General features: G+C 42.5%; 1 protein-coding gene across 13 annotated transcripts in view; it reads right to left on the bottom strand.

Moving 5' to 3' along the window:
* Positions 1-7,699: 7,699 nt before the first annotated feature.
* SLC20A2 (solute carrier family 20 member 2) overlaps positions 7,700-27,111 on the bottom strand; it is a 107,109-nt gene continuing 87,697 nt past the window's right edge. For all 13 annotated transcript variants that reach the window (XM_027071496.2, XM_053216520.1, XM_027071491.2 and 10 more), the window contains 3 exons: positions 21,066-21,251; positions 19,945-20,029; positions 7,700-9,205 (listed from right to left, as the gene is read on the bottom strand). In XM_027071496.2, the coding sequence (XP_026927297.1) occupies positions 9,041-9,205; positions 19,945-20,029; positions 21,066-21,251 (436 nt within the window). In that variant the 3' untranslated portion in view covers positions 7,700-9,040. The remainder of the gene's footprint in view (positions 9,206-19,944; positions 20,030-21,065; positions 21,252-27,111) is intronic.

Raw genomic sequence — 27,111 nt, 5'->3', positions numbered from 1 at the left:
GTGAGTTCAAGTCCCACATCAGGTGAGCTCAATCCCCTCTTCGGGTAAAACACGAACCTCAGGTGAGCCCGGCTTCTCTCTCTCTCTCTCTCTCTCTCTCTCTCTCTCTCTCTCTCTCTCCCCCTCTCTCTCCCTCCCCCCTCTCTCCCTCTCTCTCTCTCTGCCTCTCACACACTTGTGCCCTTTCTCTCTCTGTCAAAAAAAAAATTGTTTTTAAGATTTTTTTTTTTTTTAATTTTAAGACATCTCTTGCCCAACATAGGGCTTAAACTCACAACCCCAAGATCAAGAGTTGTAGGTCTACCAACTGAGCCAGCCAGGTGCCCCAGAAGAACTCAGTTTTTAATTCTATTTCATTTTTATCAAATTTAAATAGCCACCTGTGACTCATGGCTGTTCTTTAGTGCAGTTCTATAGGATAGGTTTCTAGAAGAGAGATTGCTAAGTCATAGGACATGTACATTTGATAGGTAGTATAAAATTGTCCTTCAAAAATTTTATATCAATTTCTGTTTCTACCCGTGGTGGTTAAGAGTGCCCATTTCTCCACATCCTCAGTAGCATTGAATGTCATCAAACTTTAAAATTTTTACCAGTTTTAGAAGTGAAAAATGGTGTCTTAATTTGTATTTCCCTAATTGCCAGTGAGATGGAGCTGTTTTCACGTATTTACTGATCATTTATAATTCTCTGATTTGCCTGTTAGATTTCTTGCTCAGTTTCCAAATGAGTCATCTTAACAACCACTAGACACTGTTGCTTTTTGAAAAATATTAGTGCTACAAGGTATTTTCCCCACCACCACCAAAGATCATCTTTTCTAGCACCCAGATTCCAACCACCACCTCTTATGTTGGAAAATATCTACCAGCCACATGATATAATTTGATTTTCTCATGATCTTTGTGGCTCAAATGACCCATTACAGGAAATAAAGTACCACGGGAAAGGAAGAGGGGTACACAAGTTCGTTCTGTCCTATTGACATCTGTCTGACCCTGGCAGGACCTTCCATGCAGTGTGAGTGCTGGTGGGATGCTGAGGTGGGCTGGCTGCTGTTGCACACGGAAACTCCTTTGTGGTACGGAGTGGAGCGGGAGCTAACTGCCGTGGGTTAACGTAGCTCTGGGGGATTTGTCTTCATTCTAGTGTGGTTACGGGTGGGGGATGGAAGTGGGAGGAAGGGGGCATAAGGAGATTCAGGGAAACACTAATGAGATGTACCCCTAATTAATACCTTAGTTATCTGATAAAGTTAGTTATATTTATGGCTAGAGTTAGGTGGGAAGGAGATTGCTGTAGGGTTGTGTTTTTTTCCAATCTTGTGCTATCTGTCCCTTTTAAATGATCCATTATTGCAGAACTAAGGAGCCAAGTTTTGTGTATTGATACATTAATCCAGATATGAACATGGGTGTTTTAAATTTCAGCCTTTATTCAGTAGTTTTACTGAATCCTGTGGTTTGCTAGGCTGTGTTCTAAGTCCCTTCATTGTTGTAAGGGTCATTAACTTGTAGCAGAAAGAAAAGCACCCTTCTCAAGTGTATGTGCCAGGTACTGTGGTGGTTACCTTATATGACTTAATCTTGTTAATCTTCATAACAGTGACTGCAAACATCTTGGGAGTCCAGTAGTCCAGGAGAGAAAGCCATGAGAGGTGTTTCTAGGATGGTGCAGTTCATTGTGGTTTCTCATGGTGGGAATTCTCAGTAGCTCCCTCTGTCCCCCGTAAAATGCACACATGCACCTCTTTCCCCTCCCGCCGCCCACCAGCTTTCTCCTCCTCATCTTCCCAGGTCTTCCTCCCCTTTCTCAATTAGCCTGGTACCCCTAAGGCAATCATTTATTTCATTTTATTGAATTTTTAAATTGATTCATTCAGGACACTATGTTGCCTCAGTGTTTCCTTTTGAGCCTTACTCTCAAGGTAACTTATTTTGGCCTTTTCCACAGCCTGTGAGCTTTGTACCTGGGAATAGAGAAGGGACATTCTGGTTTGTATGTATTTAATGTCAGCAGATTCTTTGCTCCAGTGACTCCACTCAGGAATTTGCCTTAAGGAAATCATTAGAGGTACTCATTATCATAGAACAAATGTTCCACATGGGGAACAGTAGGGGAATGATTAAATGATGGTATGTGTATTCATCAAGTGGCACATTATTCAGCCATTAAAAATCATGTTTTTGAAGAATAAGAACCATTGAGGATTGTTCACAACATATTAAATAGAAAAAAGCAAAGTAAAAAACTAATCTCAATTTTATTTTTTTAAAAGGTATATGTTAATATAGGAGAAAAATACCCCCAAAATATTCATTATCTCAGGGAGGTGGGATCATGAATTTTTTTTTAAATCACGAATAATTTCTATTGATTTTATGCTTTACTGTATTTCTGTTTTTCTAAAGTGAATTTCTTATTTCTGTAATTAGGGAAATACTTCTCTAATTAATACTGTTTGAAAAGGCAGCCTGCCCTCGTGGCAGTGTGGCAGGCTGCAGTGTCTGATAGGTGGTCAGTGTGTGTCCAGCGCAGCAGCTGAGGTGCCCCCTAGTCTGAGGGGACAAGGAGCCCCAAGGCATTGGCCAGGGCAAGAAACACCAGGGGCTTCTACCTGCCTTAGGAGAGTTACCTAAATAGATGGGAATATGGTAAGAAACTAACAAGCATGAGGTTTTTATTACATTTAAAGAGATTAAAGTTTACATATCACATTTTTTTTTAATTTTTAAAGATTTTATTTAAAATTTTGAGAGAGAGGGCGAGGGCAAGTGTTCGAGTGGTTAGAGGCAGAGAGAGAGAGAGAGGGAGAGAATCCCAAGCAGGCTCTGCACTGTCAGCACAGAGCCGGGTGCAGGGCTCAAACCCATGAACTGTGAGATCATGACCTGAGCTGGAATCAAGAGTTGGACGCTTAACTAACTGAGCCACCTAGACACCCCTAAAGATTTTACTTTTAAGTAACCGTGGCGTGGGGCTCAAACTCACAACCTTGAGATCAAGGGTCACATGCTCCACTGACTGAGCCAGCCAGGTGCTCCTACACATCACATTTTAAATATTACTTCTGCAAGAGACCAGGAAGACAACACAATGTATTGCTAATGCGTCATCATACTCAGCATCACTGCTTAAGGAACAGAGGAAGACAACAATGTTGCAAAGTTTCATTTAGTTAATGTCCTTGGAAGCTCACCACCAATGTGGGCAAGCCTCAGGTTCTAGAACCTTGGACAGGAGGAGTTCTAAGCTGAAGTGGTTTCTGGCTGCCCTACAGTGCTACCTACCTACCTACACATGCATGAAGATTGCTGTGTTTTCTGCACATGGAGGACCCCCATCCCCCACCCCCTTTAAGACTGTAGCCTCGGATTGATTGTGCATGCTTTGTGTACTCTTGGGTTCAGTTCTCTCTGCCTGTTTTCCTTTAGACTCAAATCCCTCTTTTCGTTTGCTCTCACTTAAATGTTGACACTCAGGTTCTGTCCTCAGCCTTTTCTAACTCTAGAACCTGGTTACGGGTGAGAAACTGTTCCGGGTCCCATCTGCCTGTCCTCAGAGGTTCTGATACACCTCAGGGGCCTTCTCAGAATGAAGGTGGTCTGATGACAGCAGCATACCTCCTCACTCAGGTTTCAAATAAATTGTAAATTAGGACAAGGTGTCAACAGATACAAGCCAAAGGCTGTATCTTTAGATGAAGGCTAGTTGACAGGGCAGTCCTCCCCCTCCCCTGCAGTCCTCCCCAGTTGACAGGGCAGTCCTCCTCCAGGTGGAATGGAGGAGGGGGTTCTTGTGCTTCCAAGAGGAAGGTGAGAGGAACTAACTCCAACGTGCCCAGTTCATTCTTCCCAAATACACCATCCATATGCACTCCCTTGCCCCTGGCGGAGGGAACATAAGGGTAAAGAGAGGCCAGAGTGTGATGCTGAAGGTGGGCCAGTCCTGTGAAGGAGACACTGAGAAGGGAGCACAGCATTCATGGTATGTGTGCTTTTAATCATAGCCAATCCCCACCTCCTCCCAGAGATTGGGCTTGTCTGCCAAGGAAACACATCCAAACCTTGAGGGGTTGGGGTGAGTGGGGTATGTGCTTCGACACAGCTCCTAGTGATCCTCACACATCCACTGCATTCAGCCCTTGCACATCACTGGCCCATTTTCCTGACAGCTGCCCTCTAAAGCTCTTCCCAAAGTTAGCGCCATCTAAGAAGGCCCTCCTGCCCACCTCCAAGCCTTTCCTGCAAGCTGCCTGCCAGACCCTCTTCTCAGATAGTCTGCAGGCATCTAAAACTCACCGATTCTCAAACTGAACAATGCCATCACGGTCCACTTTGTTCCTGGACTTTCAGCCAAATCGCTGCCTCTTCCATGAAAGCTTCCCCAAGGGTTATACCACACTGTCATGCAGTTTTGTTTTGCCCACCTCCCCTCCTGCCTGTGAACGCTTAGAAGCCTTTTTGTCTTCTGACCTCCAGTGGCCAGGCCAATACCTGGCACGTGATAAACATCCAATGGATGTTTACTGAATGGATGAAAATGAGCCCTTGGGCAGGTGGGCCTGGTTTTGTCTGCCAAGTCATGGGGATTTCTGCATACTGACTGTACAGACTGAGGTTCCCTTTGGCAAATACTCATATTTTTTCTGTGGCCATCAAAGAAATAGATACTGATATTTCTAGCAACTCTTTGAGTTATGATACAATTATTCTGTGAGGTGACTTCACCTGCAATTTTTAAAAGGTTCTGGCAAGATGGTCACTATTGCAATTACACTGGACCCCACTGGGTGTCGCTGTTGTTGCTGCTTAGAGGCGATAATGGCCCAGCTGTGGAGTCCGGGCCTTCTGTCCTGCAGGTCCTTCCTTTTGACCTCACTCCCTTCCTAGCACCATACGGACTCATACTTTGGAATGTCTACATTCAGGGCTTGCTTTAACCAAATGTCAAGGCTTCGGGTAAGGCAAGAGAATTGGCCATCCTACTGTAACCCAAAGCCCTCTTGCTCTGTTAGGTTCTCAATTTGTTCTGGCCTGTCCAGATGGAGACCAGATGATCAATCACACTTGTCGAGTCTGAAAATCCTTACTTTAAATCAGATTGAATTCCTATTTCCTTTATAAAAACAGTCAGAATAAGCCTCTCGCCTTTTCTTCCTAGGCTTCCTTCAAGTTCTTAGTCACCTGGCTGTGTTCCTTCCGGACACCCTCCTCCCAGCCCTACGGCACTATCCTCCTTTTTCTAGAGGCCACAGTTGTGGACACAGTCTGACAGCTGCTCAGAGGAAGAGGCCAGTGGGGAAGCCTGGTCCTCTTACCATTTGGCTGCCTGGACCTTTTCCTCATTCTGTGCCTTAGTTTCTCCAGTGCCTGGCCAGCTCCAGGTGTTCCAAAGACTGGTGTTTCAGTGTCATGGGGTGATGGAGTGTAGGTGACTTTCCCCTTTTTTTCATAGCATGCTTCAGGGTTGTTTTGTTGTCTTCTTAATAATAAAGGGTGAAGTGCTATGAAAATATTTAAGAAGGTGACGATCCAAAGACAGGACTCCCTGTCTTCTTCATGAGAATTCAACCGTATCCTACAGGTCCCCCCAATCTTTTTCTTCCCTCACCAAGCACGCAGAGAACCCATCGTCCCGTTTCTTTTGGTCTCTGGCTGTTTTGTTCAACTGTGGCTTCTTTGCTATTCATTTTCTCCATCTAATTTAATGTTTTCCTCCAAGCAGCCCACCTGAGGGGAGGCATCCACAAAAAGTGTTCAGTGAATAACCACAAGGGAAGGCAAACACACACACTTGTTCATGGAGCCCTATTCTGAGCCAGGCCTGGAGTGGCCCCCTTCATCACACTGTCCCCCAGAACTCCTTACAGCCCCACAGGAGGCCTTAGGGTCCCCAGGGAGGAAACTGGAACTGGCAGGGCCCGGTGCTCCCTGATGCCAGGAACCACCTTGGCAGGAGCACTTCGAGGTCAACCACAGGGTGAGGCTGAACCTCATCTGAGGACTCAGAACACACTGCATCATCCTTGGGTGCTCTTTGCACGGTAATTGAATATTTGTAATTGAATAAATTCACTGAGGCCTAATTTTACATTCCATTTTCAGAATGATGGATTTTTTTTTTTTTTCTGCAGCTTATTCTGAGGGGACAGGACTTTTTAAAAAAAATGTTAAAAACGAATGAATGTGTTTACATATTTGCTCAAAAGTTCAGTCCTTTTGGAAAGGCAGAAAATGAAGGAATAAAAAGGCTGTCTGGGGAACTCAAGCTCCCGTGGACAGCCCGCGCTCCGTGCACGTTGTGAACCTCCCAGAGGAGCGGGGACACACGGAAGCCAGGGTCTCCAAGGGCGCCCCTCTCCGCCCCAGACAGCAGAGGGTGTGATCTGGTGACAAAATCAGTTGCCAGGGTCGTCGGAGTTCCCCTCCTCAGAGAAGTGTTTGCATTTTTAGAGAGAGGCTGATTACGATGACGTCAGAGGAAGGACTCCAGGTGGCCCGGGGCGGGGAAGCCCCTTACCGGCGTCCCTCCCCCTCCGAAGTGACCCATCCTCGGCCGGACCTCGGGTACCCTCGTGGGGAGGGGAGGGAGTGGCCCCCTCTGTCAGGTAACGGGCTGCGCGGGGGTGCGCCGGTGACAGAGCTGCATGCTTAGTCATTCGGAGGCTCAGTGTGCATGTGACCTTTGTCCCACTTCGTTTCCTGGGCCTCTGTCCCTGCTGCCCTGGCTGCCGGGGCTGCGCTGGGGCCCAGGGCCCTGGACCGCAGCTTGCCAGCTGGCGCTGTTGTGCTGTGACTGTTTCTTCTTTAAATTTAGGAGGAAATAGAACTTCTTCAATCTGATAAAGCTTTATTAGAAGAGGGTGAAATTGAAAGGCCTAGAATGCCATTTGAAAAATCACGGAAAGCAAATTTCTCTGTGGAGATGAACTTTTTACACCTGGTCAGCTTTCCTCGCCTGTTACCTGCCTGGCTCCAGAAGGCGACGGGGCAGGCGGCCCCTGCGCGGAGGCCGGAGTTTGCTTCAGCTCAAAGGTTTGCTTTTGTTTGGGGCTGCTTGAGCCGAGAAGAGGGTGCGCCTTTTTCTGCTAGGTCCTTAGCGCTGAACATGTGAACCCCCGCCCCGCCTCCCCTCAGGAGGCTGGCTGACTCCAGAGTCGAGGGGGCAAGGCTGAACGCAGAAGTGTGATACAGCCTTTAATAAAATCCCATCCCGGGACAAACCCTCCCGTCAAATTGCTGAAGGATCAAGGGGGGGGGGGGGGGGGACGGGGTGCGCATGCACACGTGTGTGGAGTGCGTGTGCATGCGTGCTAACAGTGGGCATTTCAGGATGCTGGGTTGTGTGACTCATTTTTTCCTTTTCTTACACATATATATTTTAATTTTTTAAAAATGTTTATTTTTGAGAGAGCGTGAGCAGGGGAGGGGCAGAGAGAGGGAGATACAGATCCCAAGCAGGCTCCAGGTTCCCAGGTGTCCCCCAAAACTGTGAGATCATGACCTGAGCAGAAGTCAGATGCTTAGCCTTAAGCTTAACCGACTGAGCCACCCAGGCGCCCAGCACGTATATTTTTTGCACAAACACGTAACAGTCGTAAAATACAGTTATTTGAAAAGTAGAAGTAAAATTACATAGCTTTTATTTTTGTGGAAACTGAAAAAACATTGAATAATTAGAAAAAGACTTCAGAGGCAACCTTTTGAAGGGCATTTTTTATTATAAATTTAATATGGTTGATTAATGAAAAATCACAATGAAGTACCAAGAAAACGTTTGTCAATATAAAAATTTTAGCAGCATTTCCACGGTTTCAGGCTCCAGCATCACTCACACTCCCTCCCTCCCGCTTTCAGGACAGAACCCAGTGGGACTACAGTAGAGCCTCAAGATGTTCAGCTTAGTAAAGGCCTCAAGGAAATCCTCAAATCCAGTGTATTGTCTGATATTTCAACTCTACCCCCTCCTGAATGTCAACTCACTCGCCTTAGTGTTTTAAGAATTTGCTTTTTTAGGCTGCAGGGGAGGGTACGGGTGAAAATTTAAACTGGACTTGGTGTGTGGTGCTTGATCGGGCAGCCTCACGTATGTACATTCTCTACACGATGACGACGACGACGACCACGACGACGGGCCACTGCAGGGCTCACCAGTAACTAGCGAGTGGTGGCAGTGGGGGCGGGGGACAGAAAGTAGGATGCGCGTAACGAGCACGTGACAGGGGGCTGGTGCTTCGGCCTCCGCCCTGCTAGGGGGCAGGCCGGGGCGAGGCGGTCTCGCTACAGCCTAGGTTAACAGTAGGATTCATGGGAAGGGGAGAAAGACAGTATGAAAATATAATACTGGCAAACTATTCCCCTGCTTCTTTGGTACTTTCCAAAATTCTCTGATCAAAAAAGTATATGGGAAGCACACCATTAAAAAATTACCGTTTTAAGTATTTACAGAGGCAATTATTATATATTACATAATCAATACACAGTATATGAACAAATTCCTCAGTGAAAGCACTTGTGAACTCCTACCCCAGTATTACTCAAGAGCACACCCCCGGACGTACATCTTCCCAAATGTGCATCCAACCCGATTCACACTTATCTTACAGTATATTCAATGGGAAAAATAGCACTTTCCAATCTACACTTTCCTTTTAAAAGGTCCTTAAAATTTGCCACTGAAATCATTCCGTACAAAGATTTGTTGAATATTGAATTCTAGACAATATTTCTCCACTCCCATTTCGAGTATGTTTGAAATAATGCTATCTATTCTATGTATACAATATATATTTAAGTAACTGCACCACGTTATGTCACCACGATACCAGTTTAATGCACATGATTATGTACAGTAGTTAAGTTAGCTCTGGAGGATGACTCTCTACAGTGTAGGTGAACAGTGTGGTTTGGAACCATATGAAAGGGCCACGGACAAGCTGGCTGGGAGACAGCCCGTGCGCAGGCAGCGTGCGTGTAACACGCCACCCACATATACCCACACCAGACCCTCCCTTGTGTACTGGGCGGAAGAAGACAAATCACACATATGGAAGAATCCCGTACATGAGAAGAGCCATGATAGCAGCACTGAACAACCCGGCCACGGGGACAGTCACAAACCAGGCCACAAAGATGTTCCGGAAGAGGCGCCAGTCCACGGCTTTCCGGGAGCGGATCCAGCCCACGGCCACCACGGACCCCACCTGCCGGAGCACAAAGATTTAACAGTAAAAACAGAGGTCCACAGATCTGAAGGCGAGACACAAAATCTGCGTTCAACCAATGTAAATTGGCTCATCTCAGAAGGAAACTGAATTCTATATAATATTACCAATTCCTTCCCCTCCATTTGTTAAAGCTTTTAAAATAGTTTAGATTTCAGGTACAGTTACTTTAGGATTATTCTATTTAGCATATAGTTCTGGTATACTTTTCCACCTACGTTCTGAGTGGAACTTTAGCCAATGACATGTTTTCTATTCTCTCTGCACCTTACAAACTATGAATGTTCTTGTTTTAAATATTCCACAGGTAGGACACTGCTTACTGCAATTTATGAACCTGTTTTAATCACATAATGAAATGGCAATAACGTATCCTTCTCTTAGAATAACAGCATCATAAATGTTGGAGCTGGAGAAGACCTTTGAGAGTAGCTAATCAGTGTCATTTTTTACAGAGGATAACAGATCCTGAGAGGATTCGGGGGCACAAGGAGCTATCGTAAATCACAGCCGACTGAGGACTAGAACTCAGGCCTCTTGACTTTAAACTGGTTTTCTCCTCCATCTCAAACTGCTTGCAGTTTTTGTACTTTAGCTAGTGTGAGGTGCAGGAAAAAAGTAAAAAGTGAAGTGAAATAAAATAAAATGAACATAAATATTATTGGATCTAAACTGTCACTCATGTCTCCCAAATGACACGTACAGATACTTGAAAATCAGAATGTCAACAATGATTTCAAGTATTTTTGTTTTTTTTTTAATCGAGAAATTTTACTTATGAACAAAATACAAATAGGAAACATACTTGCAATATGTTGTCAAGAAGGGTATAAGAATAAATGGGTTAAAGACAAAGAAAAATGTGGCTTCTGGTTGGCTCAATCAGTACAACATGCTCAACTATTTTTCTAAACACTCACAGTTCATTTTATGGTTTGTTGAAAGTTTAAAGGAAAAAAGACTCAACTTTAAGTATCCTAAAAATGAAAATCATAAGAAAGTACAATGCCTGTAATATCTCCTGCCTCATTCAGGCTCTGGTGGGGCTCAGCACTTGACAGAATGCCCTTGACCATTTGTGAGGTGGATTTTTAAGATCTCTATAAAATAGGCTTTGTCTCTACCGACCCTCAAATACTCCAGAATCAGCAATGACCAATGAGTCAAATATCAAGCAGGGTCTAACCACAGAAAAAATAAAATCCAACCCTTTAGATTGTTTATGGATGCAAACTGCAATGCCAAAAACAGCAGCATATTTAAAGGCAGTTAATCTGACATTTTGTCAAAGCCAGGTGGTGATTAACATCTCCAGGACAGCAACTGACTAACCTGAGTAAGGGGCCATCAAAATGACTGATTTTATTTAAACTCTTTGGCCATAATCAGTACCCTGTATGAACCTGATAATCCTGCTTAGCAGTTCCTAGAACATGACAGACAATCGAGAGTTTTCTACTGCATAAGGATCAGCTAGTTTCTGTTGGTTCTCAAATATGGTCAAATCCACACACACTAGTTCCTGAGATTAAATTCTTCCTGTTGCTCACAGTCTCTCTGGAGCACTGTCCTCTTTAGCACACCTCCTGTTGTTCTGGATTCCCTTTGGGAGGACACCCTCAAGTTTCCATTTTATCTCCACCCTCTTCCTTTCTTAGAACACTTTTTACCTTTTTTTTTTTTTTTTTTTTAATGAGAGAGATCGAGAGAGAGAGAGAGAGCGAGCGAGCATGAGTAGGGGAGAGGGGCTGAGGAAGAGAGAGAGAGAGAGAGAGAGAGAGAAAATCTTAAGCAGGCTCCATGCTCAGCCCCGGAGCCTGAAATGGGGCTCGATTCCATGATCATGACCTGAGCCAAAGTCAAGAGTCGGATGTTCAGTCAGCTGACTGAGCCACCCAGGTGCCTCTAGAACATTTTTTTTTTAAAGCATAAAGTTAGAATAATATATAACAAGTTTATGTACTTGGAGGGATAGACAATTACTCAGACCCCCACTATTGTCCTATTTATATATTCCTTTCTTGTATTTTTTATCAATATACTTTTGTTTGTAAGTAATAAGGCATACTGCTCCTTTCTTAAAAAAAAAATTAACATTATAGGCATCTTCCCATAGTGTTCACAGCCTTTATGATTATCATGAAAAATGACACACCCTTAAGGTGGATGTATCTTAATTTATTTAACCGTTTCCAGTTTGCTTCCAACTTTTCCCTACTGGAAATAGTTTCATGATTAATGTATTCATTCATATCACTTATATTTAGGCTTAATAAATAATATTCCCTGAAACAGATTATTAAGAGGGCATTTAGTTTTAGTTTTTATTTTATTTTTAATACCAATATAGTTAACAATACAGGGTTATATTAATTTCAGGTATACAATATTCAATAATTTAAAGGGCGCATTTTAAAAAAAATACCTTGAAATAATTTGAAACTTAGGGAAAAGTTGTAAAAACTCCACATACCTTTTACCCAAATTCACCTTTTTCTAACCTTTTGTCACAATCTATGAAGAAACATTTTAATACTATTAAGATACCCTGCTCATCAACCTCCCTCTGTCCTCCCGCTAAAGACTCTGCAATCCAGCCTTTATTACAATGGTTGCAACACAGTAATTTACCAGCTCCCCTCCTCATGTGTCAGAGGAAGTGCTGCTCGCAGGAAGAAGTCTCCTCTCCTAATGCATTTAGGATCGTAATACATCCTGCCAAATAGTTTTATAAACAGTTGTAAATACACAAGGTTGTCGATAATCTGTGAATTTAGGCACCTGTAAAAACACTACAAATTGTTCTTTTTTGCTAACCAATCATAAAACGTATTACTGTTGCTTTAATTTGCATATTTTAATTACTCCGAAGGTTGAACTTACTTTTATTTATTTATCCAATTTACTCCTTCTAGTCTTTACATATAAAAATTGCCTCTCCATGTATTTTGCCCATTTAAATACTGGAATCTAAGTGTGTCCCTTATTTATTTATGTGTGGTCTTTACTGAATGATATTAACTGTTAATGCAAGTTATTTTCTTAATTCCGTATTTTGCTTTGTTTCACATTCAAATTTCTAATTCCACACAACAAATTACACTGCACTTTTCTCCTGTAATTTACCCTTGAATATTTGATAAATATTTAATTGCATAAGATTCTATTTTATTCTAAGTTTTAAAATGTTTTAAAAATGCTATTTAAGCCATCAGATATGTATTTTCTGAGAGCTGTGTGTCTTTGTTTTTCTAGATTGACAGCCAGCTAGTCAACATCGTTTACCCAACATCATCAAACTGTATGCTCCTCTATAATAGGTGCCCTCTTGGACCTGTCTACTGGTTTTATACAAACTGTGGCAAAATATGTACACAATGAAACATATCATTTTAGCCATTTTTAAGTGTACAATTGAGTGGCATAAAGTTTATTCGCACTGTCCTGCAAACATCATCTCCATACCTTCATCATCTTCCCCAGCTGAGACTGCGCGGGGCCATACTGCTGCCCAGCTTCCATGTATTTTTAACTCGTCTCTTGTACTTTCTCGCTCGTAACGCTGGTCCTTCCTCATCGTTTTTCATTTTAGATCATTTCAGATTCTTACTAACTTAACCTACCAAATTCACTTTAAGTCAGTTTGTGAAGTCAGAAGAAAACTCCTTATAAAATTGAGCTTTCCTGTCGGGTAACAGTGTCTCGTCTGCAGGTGTTCTTTCACCTCTGTGCAGTCTTGTGCCTTCTTCATGTTCCTCACTCCCATTTATTAGGATTATTCTGAAATACCCTTCTTTTTGCTGCAATCCTGGGGGGTGGGTGTTCTGGTTTTTATTACATTTTCATTCTGGCTACTGCTGACAGACAAACTCTATAGAGTTCTGTATTTTTATGTGGGCTTGGTCATTTTCACTGAATTCTAGCAGTATTTTAAGAGATACATGCAGAATTTTATCAAATGTCTTTTTGGCATATATCTCAATAGACGATCATATGTTGTTTTTTAATGGATAAGCTCTATTATATTGAAGATGTCAGAGTACCCTTCTTGGGATTCACTCAACACCTATTTTGTTGAGCACTTATGAGGGGCCAGCCCTGTGCAGGTACTGCCGTGTTCAGAGCCTGCTTTCCTGTAATCTGGAAAATTAATTTGATCCTGCTGAAATGTTTTTTCGTAAACTCATTGATGTTATTAGCACCTTACATTTTATACTAATATTCATATGCAAATATAGCTTTCATTGTCATGTTTATTAAAAAAAATTTTTTTTTAATATTTTTGAGAGACAGAGTGCAAGTGGGGAGAGGCAGAGAGAGAGGGAGACACAGAATCTGAGGCAGGCTCCAGGCTCCGAGCTGTCAGCACAGAGCCCAACTGGGGCTTGAACTCAAGGACCATGAGATCATGACCTGAGCCAAAGTCAGATGTTTAATCGACTGAGCCACCCGGTGGCCCCTATGTTTATTTTTTTTAATGTTTATTTTTGAGAGAGAGAGGGGCAGAGAGAGAGGAGAGAGGAAGACAGAGTATCCGAAGCAGGCTCCACATGGACAGCAGAGAGCCTGATATGGGGCTCAAACTCATCAGCTTCGAGATCATGACCTGAGCCGAAATTAAGAAGCTTAAGACGCTTAACTGAGTCACCCAGGTGCCCCACATTGTCATGTTTTATTAGGTATTAGTCAACGTCATTAGAGTTTTGGTATTGGGGTTATTCAGTATATGCTTTATAGAACAAAATGAGGAGTTTCCTCTTCTATTTTGTTTTTTTTCTACCTTGTGGAAAGTTTACATAAAGTGAAAATTATTCTTTTAAAATGGAAGAGGTGATCTAATGAATCCATTGAGAAGTGGAGTCAGTTGTGCCCCCTCCTTTTTGGTTTTTCAGGTGAGAAGAATTGTTTTTAGAGAATGTCCTTAATTTCTTCCTCCGGCTCTAGTCAGATTTTCTAAGTTTTCCTACTTCTTTGTTAGTATTTGTCATGTATATTTTTTGCAGAAAATAATGCATTTTACAAAGGTTTCTAAATTCTTCACATTTTGAATAACCACTTTTCTCTCTCCTTCCCCTTCAGGATTTATTTTTATTTTAGAGAAAGCAAGAGCATGAGTGGGGGGAGAGGGGCAGAGGAAGAGAGAATCCTTTTTTTTTTTAATGTTTATTTTTGGGAGAGAGAGAGCACGAGTAGGGGAGGAGCAGAGAGAGAGGGAGACACAGAATCCAAAGCAGGCTCCAGACCCTGAGCTGTCAGCACAGAGCCCAATGTGGGGCTTGAACCCATGAACTGTCACATCATGACCTGAGCTTAACTGACTGAGCCACCCAGGAGCCCCAGAGAGAGAGAGAGAGAGAGAGAGAGAGAGAGAGAGAGAGAGAGAGAGAAACAATCTTAATCAGGCTCCACGCTCAGTGCAGAGCCTGATGCCGGGCTCAATCCACGACCCTGGGATCATGACCTGAGTCAAAATCAAGAGTCGGACGCTGAACTGACTGAGCCACCCAGGTGCCCCAGTACTTTTGGTTTTAAATTTGTTTTGCTTTTATAATTATTATACCTTTCTTACTGTTTCCTCAGAATTTTTATTGTACTGTACCTTTTATAAACTCCTAATTTAATGTCTAGTTCTTGGGGTGCCTGGGTGACCCAGTTGGTTAAGTGACCGACTTTGGCTCAGGTCATGATCTCGCAGTTTGTGAGTTTGAGCCACACATCGGGCTCTGTGCTGACAGCTCAGAGCCTGGAGCCTACTTCAGATTCTATGTCTCCCCCTCTCTCTACCCCTCCCCTGCTCATGCTCTGTCTCTCTGTCTCTCAATAATAAATAAATGTTAAAAAAAAAAATTAATGTCTAGTTCTTTTATCATCCCTTTGCTCAATTAAATCATTTATTAAAGATGGGACTTTTCAATTGAATATAACTTCGGTTCCCAAAGGTTTTTCCATGTATAACTACATATACACACACACACACACACACACACACACAGAGCTTTCTTTTTCTTTTTTTTTTTTTTAAATGTTTATTTATTTTTGAGACAGAGAGAGACAGAGCATGAACGGGGGAGGGTCAGAGAGAGAGGGAGACACAGAATCCGAAGCAGGCTCCAGGCTCCTAGCTGTCACCACAGAGCCCGACGTGGGGCTCGAACTCACAGACCGTGAGATCATGACTTGAGCCGAAGTCAGACGCTTAACTGACTGAGCCACCCAGGCGCCCCCACAGCTTTCTTTTTAAGAAAGCTATCATTGTAATTTTTTAACTCCCTGATTCAACTGTTAAAAAGAGCATTTAAAATTGTCCAAGGGATTACTTCCCTTTTTCAACACATAATAAATTTATAGTTTAATTTCATTGTGATTGGTCTGTGTAGTACAACTTCTATTCTTATTTTATAAATGTTATTTTTTAAGAATGTTTATTTTTATTTTTGCTAGAGAGTGTGCATGGGAGAGGGGCAGAGAGAGAGAGGGGAACAGAGGATCCAAAGCAGGCTCCACGCTGATCAAGCAGAGAGCCTGATGTGGGGCTCAAACCTGCACACCGTGAGATCATGACCTGAGCTGAAGCAGGATGCTCAACCAACTAAGCCACCCAGGTACCCCTATTTTATAAATTTTAAAGTGACTTTTATCATGGCCTTCTGAATTTATCATTAATATTTATAAATGCTTGATGATACTTGACGAGAAGGCATGTGATCAGTAGGGTAAAACTTTGGTACATATTTATTAATTATAGTGCTCTAAATCTATTGTCCAAATCTTGTATATTCCTAAATACTTTTTGTCTTCTTCATCTGTCACACACTTAGACACACTAATTTTTGAGTTCTAATGGCTTTTGCCTTTTTAGTTGTTATATTATTTGGATCACAAGGGACCTAGAGTCTGTCGTCTTCACTACTGATTAGGTCTTCTGTTGGTATTATTCACTGCTGTATTGTAACCTCCCTCTTAATAAACTAAATGTGTTTCCAGCTTAAGGCCACTGTCAGGCACCAACAGCAACAAAATTATTGGGAAGTGGGCGGGGGGGGGGGGGTGGCGGGGAAGTTAAGTAGGGGAACCAAAGAGCAAGAATTAGAAAATTAAATTAGAGATTAGAATACTAAATTTTTACATTTTTAAAATTTAAAAAAATGTTAAATCCGTAGTGTTTCCTATAAGCGGTTTCAAATCCAAAGGCTGGCTGAGTAATCATTTATGTGACCAATATAGATGAACAATGCGGGTAATTCACAAAAGAGTGATCCCAAACCACCCCACCTGGAATTAAGACATTCTGCATTAACACCACTCTGAATCGCTATTGAAAAGTTCACAAATGTGTTCAACAGTGGCCACTGCCTGTTGTACACCAGGGCTGAAGGTTGAAGCTGATCAAGGCGCACAGAAGGCAAGAACAATTAACAAGTTACTGAAACACACCTCTGTGGATACTTGTATTTTCAAGACTCATTTCTATTTTTTTTTAATTAAGGCTTTCAATTTTAACCAGAGTTATCATCCCAGGAAAATATCTAAGGAACTGAGCCCTATGGTGTGAAATACAAAAATACTTAACACTTAAAGATTTATAGAAAGTAAAACTTGTCATCAAAGATGGTCTTACCTCTGCCTTGTGAAATATATGATTATACTATTATACTATTCTGGATACTATGAATTGTCTAATTATTCGTTTCCAAATTATACATTCAACCAACATCTGTATCACTTAATGAAGGTTTATAAATTTTCTTACATAGGGTATAAAATTTAAACTATGCCCTTAGCTATGTACACTTAGAAAAAAGCATGAATAAATAAAATCTACCCAGATAAATTCAAAAGCTTATTTTCAACAATGGTATCCATCTTTTTTTCCTGCCAAGTTCCTAACTTTTGACCTCCTTCTGAGGAAGGCAGCTGTAAGCAAAAAAACCTAACAAGCAGATAGGAGGGGAAGCAGGGAAGCAGGAAAAAATCGAATAGGTAGTATGATTGTTCCTGAAAACATGATGGCGTCCGGTTATGATTTTATGTGGAGGTCAACACACTTTGAATGTTTCCAGAGTCATGGCGTTGCTCACACAGGGCCTTGGTCTTACATTTCAGCCACACCTGCCACGTGGGGCCCGGTGCATGCCAAGCCTGTGCTGCAGGAGGGATAAGTGCTCTGCACCAGGGCGGCTGCGAACTCTTCCCAGGGCCCCAACATCCAGGCTTTGTGCTCCAGGTCTGGAGAGCCAAGACTCCGACTTTAGCTACTGCAGTGACTAGCTCTGGGCTTTGTCCACCAGCCCACGATCAATGATACTGGACAGACCGATTAGAATCCGAGTTGAGCTCTGGCTCCAGTCTATTTGATAGCTGACATCCACTGTGGTCTCATGTTAAGGAGACTTTTTTTTTTTTTAAGTTTTAAAAAACTTATTTATTTTTTTTTATTTTGAGAGAGAGAGAGATAAGAGTGTGTGTGTGTGTGTGTGTGTGGGCACAAGTGGGCAGAGAGAGACGGAGACACAGAATCAGAAACAGGCTCCAGGCTCTGCCCCAGAGCCCACTGTGGGGCTCGAACCCATGAGCCATGAGATCATGACCTGAGCTGAAGTCAGACACTTAACCGACTGAGCCACCCCAGGCACCCCTGTGTTGCTTTTTCAAGAGGTCTTTCAACTGGTGTGAAAGTTTGCCTTCACTAGGCTTGCTCACATGCGGGGTTAATCATTGAAGAGACAGTAACATTTAATTAAAAGCAGCCCCAAAGACTCTTCATGCCTACAGAAAAGTTCAAAGCCTATTTTCTTTGGGAGAAAAATATATTTAATAAGAGGCAGTTCCTCTCTGCTCCCACACACCAGCAAGCTGAAATTGATGTGGAGTAAGGTGGAAGATGATCACTCTTCATTCCATATAGTTTTACTGTTTGAAATTTTCACTGAACGTGTGCTTCTTTTCTAAGTCTTAAATAACTGAAATTAGAACAGTAATGGTAGGAGCACACAGCACTTCTGCGTTCCTTTTCTCTACTGGACAGGCACACAGGGCTGCACCAAGAGCAGGGCTGGGGCCGCACTGGCTGTGCTACACCTCAGCTGGGCCAGTGCCTCGTTGGGTGATCTTGCGAGTTACTTAACCTTTCTATCTTCAGTCTCCTCACTGGTGAGACTGAGGTAATGTTAGCACCCACCTCAGAAGGCTCCTGGGAGGATTAAATGAGTTAATATTCACAGCACACTTAAAACACCGCCGGCAGAGAGCACTTGCCCCGCACATCTTAGTTGTGGCTGGTTACCATTACCGTGATCATCATGGTGAACATCAGGAGGCACAGAGCATGCAGTGAAGGTCTGATGCTAAAAGTATGATCTTGGGAGAGTGACCTAGCTCGGGAGGCCTCAGTTTTCTCATCTGTAAATTGGGAATAACTACTGATTTCACTGGGTTGCTGTGAGCATTAAGCAATACACTGTGCGTGTATAAAGCCCTAAACACAGAGCTTGACTTTCTCCAAGCGCTAAGTGGCAATGATTTTTATAATGAAAATTTGTGCAAATTGAAGGTTTTCTATATACTGTAGCAAAAAAAGGAAAAGAGGAAAAAACAAGGAAACAAAACACCTCTTTCCAATGAGGCTGATTCTCCATGCCACACGGCTCCAGATTTGCCAGCTGGCCCACTTAAAATATTCCCATAAATGCCACCTGATATTTTAACATCTGAAGCACGAAGCCATTCACATTTAGTGGCATTTGTTTACAATAAACACACTGGTTGGAGTTTTTTAACTGTGTGTGAACACAGATGGCCATCTTGTCTTGGTTACTGTGGTGCCTGGGTGCCTACAATGGTGCCTCACACAGAGCAGGTACAGAGGAGTTTTTCTTGAATGACATGAACAAATGAACCAAGGACAAATCTGGAAGTGCTTTTGCTTTGTTGGAGTATTTTTGTGTGTAGGAGGCCCACTTGAGTATGTTTTAGCACTCTCTCCAGTTGCTGGGCAGACCTGGCTTCCAGTCCTGACTCCTCCCTAGGTGACCTCAGATAACTCCCTGAAACTCACGGAGACCGATTCCTCTTCCTGAATCTTTCAGGTTCCTTGCAGCTCCAGCATTCCCCATTATAAGGAATTCCCTCGTGCACAGCCCTCAGTTTACAGCACTTGGCAGTGATCAATATTCAGCATCACCCCTCACTTAGAATTTACTCTAAGACAATATAGGCAATTTGAGCAATCATACAAAGAAAGAGAACTGACACAACCGAGCCTTACAATTCCATTGAGATGGTTTCTGCTTATGTCTACTTCCACTGTCAGCTCCCAGTCCCCTGCACTGGTTGGAACTGAGGGGCATGCCTCCATTTGAGCCTATGAATACGGTTAGTGTACACATGACTTCAATGCAAAATCCACTGTGGAAACGAGAGAGAAACAGGACAAATGGAAAGTGTGAAGCACGCGTGGAAGGAGTGAAAGAAAGCTCTTGCCGTACATGCACTGAAAAAGCAAAGTCTGCACCACCGAAGGGGTCCTGCTGCTGAGCACAGAAGGTAGAGAGGGACAATGTGGGAAAAGCGAATGCCCACATCCAACAATACACCAGCAGACCCAGCAGACCTTGGGATGGTTGTTTTCACAAACAACCACACACAAATCACTGCCAGCTTTTCTCAGATGCACTGGGTGGCTGTGGACTGATCCCAGCAGCCCGGTGGCAGGGACCTACCTTGCAGTGTGTGGTGCTGACAGGAAGTCCGACGTTGGAGGCGATCACCACCGTGAACGCGGAGGCCAGCTCAATGGTGAAGCCGCTGCGGGAGGGGGCACAAGAGACACATCACAGGCGCTCTTTGTATCAGCCTCACTGACACCCCAGGGGTGCCAGAGTCTCACCAGAACATTCTTTGGGTCGATTGTTGGCTGCTGACTGGGCCAGATGACATTAACAGAAAAGAAACTGCTGCATAATGACAACAATTCACACTAAGACTGTGCATTATACTGTTTACAGCCCTAAATAGGCTTCTCTTTCTGGTATGTTTTCAAAAAGCACACACTGTAGTAACTGGGTCAGAAATTCCTGCTGTGCAAAAAATGCTAAATTAGTCACTTCTAAAGTGGCAGGAAAAAAATCACACTCTCATTTCTAAAATGTGTACTTATTGCAAAAAAAAGTGAATTTTTTTCTCAGATTGCTCATTTTTCTTCAAATCAACCTTACAAAAGAATCATTCATTAAAATGAATTTCAAGGGGGAAAAACTTCTCACAATAAGTAGTTACAAATCTTAGTTGTTTTCGCAAAGTTCTCCCGTAAGTCTGCACTTCACCCCTACTAGATCCGAAGAGGACACCACAGAAGGACCACACAGAGCCCGGACGGGTACTGAGCTGCAGGCAGCCTGCACAGCGGAACCGCGAAGCGTGGTAGCCCAGAGCTGCTTCCATCCAGCAGGTGAAGCCGGGGCGGCAAATTTTCCGGAAACGCAGACCCAGGGCCCAGGGCCGTTGGCATCCCCTGGGTCCTCACCACTCGCCCTCCGGGCCTCCTGTGGGGTGAGACCAGCCGGGGGCATGGCCGGGGCCTGGCCTGGGGGGCTCCCTTCCCTTCTGTTTCCTTGAGCTTCTCTGGCTCCTGCATCCCCAGCGTCTCAAATCCTCTCCCTCACCGCAGTGCCGCCGTGGCCAGCTGAGGTGTGAGGGAAGGAGGGCGAGGACAGACGGTCGGCCCTCTCCTCACTGTGACCCCAGCTGCCCAGTGGCTGCGCTGAGGGGTTGGAGGCAGACGTTCAGGCATAGAAGAGCCGGGAAGGACAACCCTGCCGATCCCGCCCGCGCTCTGGCTTACCTCGATGGTGTGATGGGGGTGAGGTCCTTCCCCATGGTCTGGATCACTCTTCTCCCCCAGACCCACAGACCCGTACAAATTCCAACTCCTCCATAAAACAGCAGCCAGACGGGGGTAACTGCTTCCTGCAGGACTGCACCTTGCTCGTAAATCAGCCACAAAGCTACCAGGGGACCAATGGCATTACTGGGAGGGAAAAGAAGATGAATGACATAGACATTGTATGTACATGTACACAACATGCAGTGACTTCCCAGGCTTGAGGAAAGCCCACCTGACTGTATTTCTGGCTCCGCATATAATCTTGTGGTGATTAAAATGATTTATTATTTTTTGTTGTGGTGGTGGAAAAAAACCATAAAAATCTACTATCTTAACCATTTTAAGTGTATATAATTCAGTAGTGTTAAACGTGTTCACACTGTTGTGAAATACATCTCCAGGACTTTCTCATCTGGCAAAACCCATTAAACAGTAAGTCCCTTTGCCCGCCACCCAGCCCCTGCGAACGGCCATTTTACATTTCTATCCATGTGACTACTCTAGGTGCCTCATAGAAGTAGCGTCATTAAGTGTGTGTCTTTTGTGGCAGGCTTATTCCACTTGGCGTTATGTCCTCAAGAGTCCTCCATGTTGTAGCCACAGGTCAGAATTTGCTCCCTTCTCAAGGCTAGACATTCCATGGTATGTATAGACCACATCTGCCTACACATTCATCTGACTGTGTACACTTAGGTTGCTCCCACCTCTTGGCTACTGTGAATGATGCTGCAATGAACATGGGTGTACAAATATCCCTTCAAGACCCCACTTTCGATTCTTCTGGGTACATACTCAGAGGTAAGATTGCTGGATCAGATGGGAGTTCTATTTTTAATGTTCTGAGGAACCTCCGGACTGTCTTCCATAGCAGCTGCACCAATTTACATTCCCACTAACAGCACACAAAGGTTCCAATTTCTCTACATCCTCACCAACACTTGTTATTTTCTGATTTTTTAAATAATTTATTCATTTTTTAATTTACATCCAAGTTAGCATACAGTGCAACAATGATTTCAGTAGATTCCCTAATGCCCCCTACCCATTTAGCCCAGCCCCCCTCCCACAACCCCTCCAGGAATCCTCTGATTGTTCTCCATATTTAAGGGTCTCTTACGTTTTGTCCCCCTCCCTGTTTTTATCTTATTTTTGCTTCTCTTCCCTTATGTTCATCTGTTTTGTATCTTAAAGTCCTCATCTGAGTGAAGTCATTCTGTTTTTTTTAATAGTAGCCACCTTAATGGGTGTGTGATGTATTAATTTTTTAAAGAAGCACTGAAATATCATAAGAAGTGGAAACAAATACCAAGTTCTTTTTTCTCTGTTTTTCTCCATTTTCATTACCAGCATTGCTACTAATAGTAGCTACCAGTCTGGGCAGCCATATCAGGTCCCACACGATGGGACCACAAACATGGTCTCTGTTAGTTCTCAAACCCATCCTGCAGTTAGGTATTGTCGCTCCCATTTTATTGATGAGGAAATGGATGCTAAAGTCGTGGCACTAGCAGGAGGCAGGACTCAGGTGCTCATGCCCTTTCTCCTCAACCTGCTATTGTCACTCAGGCCCTTGGCAGGCACATATGGATGGTTTTAGGGGATGCACAGTTTTTTGAAAAAATTTTTAATTAAGACTTTATTCCTTTAGAGCAGTTTAAGGCGCACAGTGAAACTGAGGGGAAGGTAGAGCTTGCCCATTTACCTGCCCCACACATTCACAGCCTCACCATTATCCACATCGCCACCACAGTGGAACATTTGTTGTAAGTGATGAACCTTGGGGCTCCTGGGTGGCTCAGTCAGTTAAGTGTCCGACTCTCGATTTTGGCTCAGGTCATGGTCTCACAGTTCATGAGATCGAGCTTCACAGTGAGCTCTGCACTGATATCGCAGAGCCTGCTTGGGATTCTCTCTCTCTGTCTCTCTCTGCCCCTCTCCTGCTTGTGCTCTGTCTCTCCTTAAAATAAATAAACAAACTTAAAAAAAAAGTGATGAACCTCCAAGGACACATCATTATCATCCAAAGTCCACAGTTTACATTAGAGTTCACCCTTGGTGTTGTACATTCTGTAGGTTTGGACAAATGTATAATGACCCGTAGCCATCTTTATAGCCTCATACAGAGTGTTTTCACTGCCCTAAAAATCCCCTGTGTGTATTCATCCCTCTTCCCCACCTCAACCCCTAATCTTTTCACTGTCTCCATAGTTCTGCCTTTTCCAGAATGTCATATAGTTAGACATTCATACAGAACGTAACTGTTCAGATTGGCTTCTTTCACTTAGTAATATGGTTTACGTTTCCTACATGGCTTGGTAGCTCATTTCCTTACAAGTACTGAAAAAGATTCCATTGGCTGTATCACATTTATTTATCCCTTCATCTACCAAAGAACATCTTGGTTACTTCCAAGTTTTGGTAATTGGGTATAAAGATACTATAAAATCTGTGTGCAGGTTTTTGAATGGACCTCAGTTCTCGACTCCTTTGAGTAAATACCAAGGAGCATGAATTACTGGATCACATGGTAAGAGTATGTTGGGTTTTGTAAGAAGCCTCCAAACTGTCTTCCCAAGTGGCTGTCCCATTTTGCACTCCCTCCAGCAACGAATGAGTTCCTGTTGCTCCACAGCCTTGTCAGCATTTGGTGCTGTCAGGGTTCCGTACTTTGGCCATCCTAACAGTTCATAGTAGTATCTCATTGTTTTCATTTGCATTTCCTTAATGACACGATGTGGAATATCTTTTCATATGTTTGTTTGCCTTCTGTGTATCTTCTTTGGCAAGGTGTCTGGTAACGTGTTGGGCTCATTTTTTAATTGGGTTGTTTCTTATTGTTGAGTTTTAAGAGTTCTTTGTATATTATTATTTTATCAGCTACATCTTTTGCAAATATTTTCTGTTTCTGGCTTGTCTTCTCATTCTCTTGACACTTTCATCATGCAGAAATTTCTAATTTTAATGAAGTCCAGTTTATCTAGTAGGATTGTGCCCTTGGTATTGTATCTAAAGAGTCATTTCCATACCCAAGGTCATCTAGGTTTATTCTTGTGTTATCTACCAGGAGTGCTATAGTTTTTCACTTTACATTTAGGGTTGTGATCCATTTTCAGTCACTTTTTGTAAAGAGTGTAAGGTCTGCATGCAGATTGGTTTTTTTGCACATGGATATCTAGTTGTTCCAGCACCATTTGTTGAAAAGACTCTCTGCTCCCCTGTATTTCCTTTGCTCCTTTGTCAAAGATCAGTTGACTATATTTATGGGAGTCTATTTCTGGGCTCTATTCTGTTTTACTGATTAATCTTTTCTCTCAGCAATACCACACTGTCTTGATTACTGTAGCTATATCGTAAGTCTTGATGTTGGGTAGTGTCAGTCCTTCAACTTTGTCCCACTCTTTCAAGACAGTGTTGGCTACTCCAGGTCTTTTGCCTTTATCAACTTTACAATCAGTTTGCTGATATCCACAAAATAACTTGCTGGGACTGCACTGAATTTATAAATCAAGATAGGAAGAACTGACATCTTGACAATACTGAGTCTTTCTATCCTTGAACATGGAAAATCGATTTATATCATTCTTTAATTTTATTCATCAGCTTCGCAGAAATATTTCACTATGTGGATGGTTTTCTGTTTTTAATTTCAAATGCCACTTGTTCATTACTGGTATGTAGGAAAGCAATGGACTTTTGTATATTAATCTCGTATTCTGCAACCTTGCTCTAACTGCTTATTCATTTCAGGAGTTTGTTGATTCTTTTCAATTTTTTACATAAATGATCATGTCATCTGTAAACAAAGGCAGTTTTCTTTCTTTCTTCCCATCCTGTATATCTTTTATTTCCTTTTCTTCTCCTATGCATTAGCTAGAATGCTATGCATTCAGTATAAGCTGAAAAGGAGTGGTAAAAGAGGACATCCTTGCCTTGCTCCCGATCTCAGTGGGAAAGCTTTGAGTTTTTCACCATTAAGTATAATGTTAGCTGTAGGTCTTTTGTGAATATTCTTTATCAAGTTGAGGAAGTTCCCCTTTATTCCTAGTTTACTGAGAGGTTTTATCATGAATAGGTGGTGAATTCTGTTAACTCCTTTTTAGCCTATTGATGTGATGGATTACATTAACTGATTTTTGAGTGTTGAAGCAGCCTTCTTTATCTGGGATAAATATCACTTGGTCATGGGGCACCTGGATGGCTCAGTCAGTTGAGTGTACGACTTCAGCTCAGGTCATGATCTAATGGTTCGTGGGTTCAAGCCCCACATCTGGCTCGCTGCTGTCAGCATGAAGTCCACTTTGGATCCTCTGTCCACCACCCCCCCCCCCACCGAAAATAAATAAACATTAAAAATATATATATCATTTGGTCACCATGACCAAATGGTCATGGTCATTCTTTTTATATATTGCTGGATTCAATTTGCTACTTATTTTGTTGAGGATTTGTACATCCATGTTCATGAAGGATACTGGTCTATAGTTTTCTTTTATGTTAATGTCTTTCTCTGGTTTGGGTAATAAGGTAATACTGGCCTTAGAGAGTAAGTTAGGAAGTATTCCTTCTACTTCTATCCTTTGAAAGACATTGTAGAGAATTGGTATAATTTCTGCCTTAAATATTTGGTAGAATTCACCAGTGAACCCATCTGGGCCTGGTGCTTTCTATTTTGGAAGTTATTAATTACTGATTTGATCTCTTTAATAGGTACGGGTCTATTCAGAGTGTCTATTTCTTCTTTTGTGAGTTTTGGCAAAGTGTGTCATTCAAGGAATTAGTCCTTTTCATCTAGGTTATCAAATGTAAGGGCACAAAATGGTTTATAGCATTATCTTTTTAATGTCCATAGAATATATAGTGAAGACCTGATTTCTGATATTAGTAATTTGTGTTTTTTTTAGTCTGGCTAGAGGCTTATCAACTGATCTTTCAAAAAATTATCCTTTGGTTTCACAGATTTTCTCTTCTGATTTCCTGATTTCAATTTCACTGATTCATGTTCTAATTCTTATTATTTCTTCTGCTTACTTTGGATTTAATTTTCTCCTCTTTTTCTAGTTTCCTTGGGTGAGAATTGAGAATACTGATTTTATGTATTTGTTTTTCCTAATATATGTGTTCAATGGTATAAATTTCCTTTTTAGCACTGCTGCATCCCACAAATTTTGATGAGTTTTCCTTTTTTCATTTTTTAATGTTTTTTGATTTTTTTTTTACAGAGAGAGAGAGAGACTGTGAGGGAAGGGCAGAGATAAAGGAAGACACACAATCTGAAGCAGGCTGTAGGCTCTGAGCTGTCAGCACAGACCCTAATGTGGATTCTTTTTTTTTTTTTTTAATGTTTATTTTTGAGAGAGACAGAGAGTATGCAAGGAAAGGGCAGAGAGAGAGGGAGACACAGAATCCAAAGCAGGGTTCAGGCTCTGACACGGGGCTCTAACCCATGAACTCTGAGACCATGACCTGAGCCAAAATTGGATGCTTAACCGACTGAGCCACCCAAGTACCCCCCAATGCAGATTCTTTTTTTAAATTTAATTTAATTTAATTTAATTTTTTAATATGAAATTTATTGTCAAATTGGTTTCCATACAACTCATCCCAACTGGTGCCCTCCTCAATGCCCATCATTCCCAATGCAGATTCTTAAAGCCTCTCATAGGGCTCTGAACTGAGAGTGGCGCCTGCTTAAGATAACTCTTTCTCTCTCTCTCCCTCCCTCTCTCTGTCCCCCTCCCTTCCCCCCCCCCACATGCTGTCTCTCAAATGAAAAAACAACCAAGCAAAAACAAAAGCATTCCTCATTTCTGTTACAGTGTTATCTCTAGTATTTCCTTCTTACAGTTTCCAAGTCTCTGTTAACATTGCCCCATCTGTTCTTGCATGCAGTCTACTTTATCCATTAGAACGCTTAGCGTATTAATCACGGTTGTTTTAAATTCCTAATATGATCATTCCAACACCCCTTTCCATTTCTGGTTCTGATGCCCGCTCTGTCTCTTCC

This window comes from Acinonyx jubatus, chromosome B1 (genome assembly GCF_027475565.1).
Source record: "Acinonyx jubatus isolate Ajub_Pintada_27869175 chromosome B1, VMU_Ajub_asm_v1.0, whole genome shotgun sequence".
NCBI classification, from domain to species: Eukaryota; Metazoa; Chordata; class Mammalia; order Carnivora; family Felidae; genus Acinonyx; species Acinonyx jubatus.
This window is presented reverse-complemented; position numbering and strand designations above follow the sequence as displayed.